This window comes from Kryptolebias marmoratus, linkage group LG3, assembly GCF_001649575.2.
Source record: "Kryptolebias marmoratus isolate JLee-2015 linkage group LG3, ASM164957v2, whole genome shotgun sequence".
NCBI classification, from domain to species: Eukaryota; Metazoa; Chordata; class Actinopteri; order Cyprinodontiformes; family Rivulidae; genus Kryptolebias; species Kryptolebias marmoratus.
In genome coordinates this window covers 1,394,225-1,396,419 of record NC_051432.1, presented here as the reverse complement: position 1 = coordinate 1,396,419, position 2,195 = coordinate 1,394,225, and the positions used below count along the sequence as shown (strand labels likewise).

The window sequence follows — 2,195 nt, the reverse complement described above, 5'->3', positions numbered from 1 at the left end:
GATAGATAGATAGATAGATAGATAGATAGATAGATAGATAGATAGATAGATAGATAGATAGATAGATAGATAGATAGATAGATAGATAGATAGAGCTCTGTAGTTTTGTATCCTACTGTTTTTTTAATGTCACCAGAAGAAAACCCACACATACAAACAGAGAACACGCAAAAAGAAAAACTCCAGTTGATATTTGAAACTTCACTCGTCTCACTGTGAGGCAACAGGGCCAATAAGCTGCACCACTGTGTTGTTTGGATTTATAACTCTTATGGAACATGTTAATCATTTTATCATCATTACTTCATTATTGCTTAGTTTTTCCTAAATAAAGTAAAACAAAAACAATTTAAAGCAGTTATTAATATGTCTATAGTCCAGTCTTGCTATCACTGCAGGTTTTTTTTTTTTTGTAATATCATAGGGGGAACGAGGACCACCAGGAATCAGAGGAGTACCAGGACCAAAAGGAGGACCTGTGAGTTCCACTTAATCTTGGTAAAACAGAATCAGTCATTGGGTGAATGCTGCACAGATTTTTGCTACTTATAGGTTTTCACGAACATTTTCTAGCTTTTTGCTACATTTAACTTTCAGCTCAGTTTCAGCAAAGTAATTCTGAACTCAGCAGTCACACTGCATTTTCAAGAAAACAATTTCTCTGGTTCATTAAATGTTTTAATTTTTTTTTACCAATAAGCACATATTAATCTAGCCATGATCTCTTCCTATTAGTACTTAAGAGGATTAGGGCCACAGTGACACAAATTATATTTTAATTTTTCACTGTGGCCCTAATCCTCTTCTGTGTATTAGCCCCATGTCATCACTACATTCCTCCACCTGCACAATCACTTTCCAGGTTGTCCATTTTTCCACCTTTGCAAATGGGCTCAGTCACATGACTGAAGCTGGTGCTTTAACTTGACTATCTATATTTGGTACTATTCTGCACCAGTCACCAGTTTTACCATGTGGCCCATATGTGATGACCAAAAAAATACTTTTTGCCATTCCTATAATGCATTTTCTCTACACAGCCTTCCTCTATTATCATTTCAAAGAGCAGCATAACTGTTTTTATTTGGATAAAGTAATGTTTAAAAAAACTCTTTTAATTGATCATCTCATCCTCTTATTGTCAACAGGGACTTTCTGGTCCAGATGGGCATGAGGGAATACCTGGGCTGCCTGGGTCAAAGGTAATAATTGACAGCATTACTGGTACAGAACACTTTTAGTCACAAAGTCTGCAATCTGATTCTGTTAGTCCTTAAAGCTTCAGTAGACAAACATCTGAGAAAATGAAAATAATAAAAAATTTTGAAATATATATCCTTCTCTCCTCTCTGCCAGACAGCGTTCAGCCCATAAACATTAAATACAACTGACAGGAAACATGTCTAAGAGGAGGTGCAAATGTTTTAGTTCTAATTTTCCTTAAGTAACCTTAATTATGGGTTATTTCAATGTGATGCCAACACTGACTTGCTTTTCCATGATTTATGGAATGGTTTTATCCAGTAATTTTATCTGCTTTGATTATTTTTAGGGTATTCCAGGAAAAAGTGGGGCTCCAGGTGACACTGGCACACAGGGACTTCCTGTGAGTGACTTCTTACCTCACCTGATTGTTTTTTTTTTTTTAGTATTTAACATTTGCCTTTCTTGTTTTAGACTTTGATGTTTACTGTCATTTTTCTCATGCAGGGTTTGCCAGGTGCCTATGGACCAAAAGGACATGGTGGTATAAAGGTATGATCAGAGCTTGTATGACAGTTGATGTGCCATGAAAATAGGATAATTTCTATGTGCTGAGAGAAATGTTCAGATGATAAAGTAAACCAATGCAGTTCTGTTTTCTTCTCTCTGTCTCCAGGGCAATACAGGAGACCCAGGAGTTGTAGGAATAATGGGGTCTCCAGGGAAACAGGTAGGTTTAAAGCAAAGTTAAACACATCCATCATGTTACATTTTACTTGATTTTCTAAAAGAACTACATAAAAGCATGTTACAATCAGGGGTGGAAATTAGCACCCGCCACCCGCCAAATGTGGGTAAATATTTGAAGTGGCGGGTGAATTTGATCAACACACACGCCACTGTGGCGGGTTGGCAATTTGAACAGAAAAGGTGTTATTTGTCCTCCTGACATATAGGGGGCAGCAATGTGCTTGAGTTGCTGCTGTTACGTC

General features: G+C 37.1%; 1 protein-coding gene across 1 annotated transcript in view; it reads left to right on the top strand.

The window, feature by feature from the left end:
* col9a1a (collagen, type IX, alpha 1a) overlaps positions 1–2,195 on the top strand; it is a 28,789-nt gene that overhangs the window by 13,963 nt on the left and 12,631 nt on the right. Inside the window, exons 15-19 of the mRNA XM_037974589.1 lie at positions 425–478; positions 1,149–1,202; positions 1,553–1,606; positions 1,711–1,755; positions 1,880–1,933. Of these exons, the coding sequence (XP_037830517.1) occupies positions 425–478; positions 1,149–1,202; positions 1,553–1,606; positions 1,711–1,755; positions 1,880–1,933 (261 nt within the window). The remainder of the gene's footprint in view (positions 1–424; positions 479–1,148; positions 1,203–1,552; positions 1,607–1,710; positions 1,756–1,879; positions 1,934–2,195) is intronic.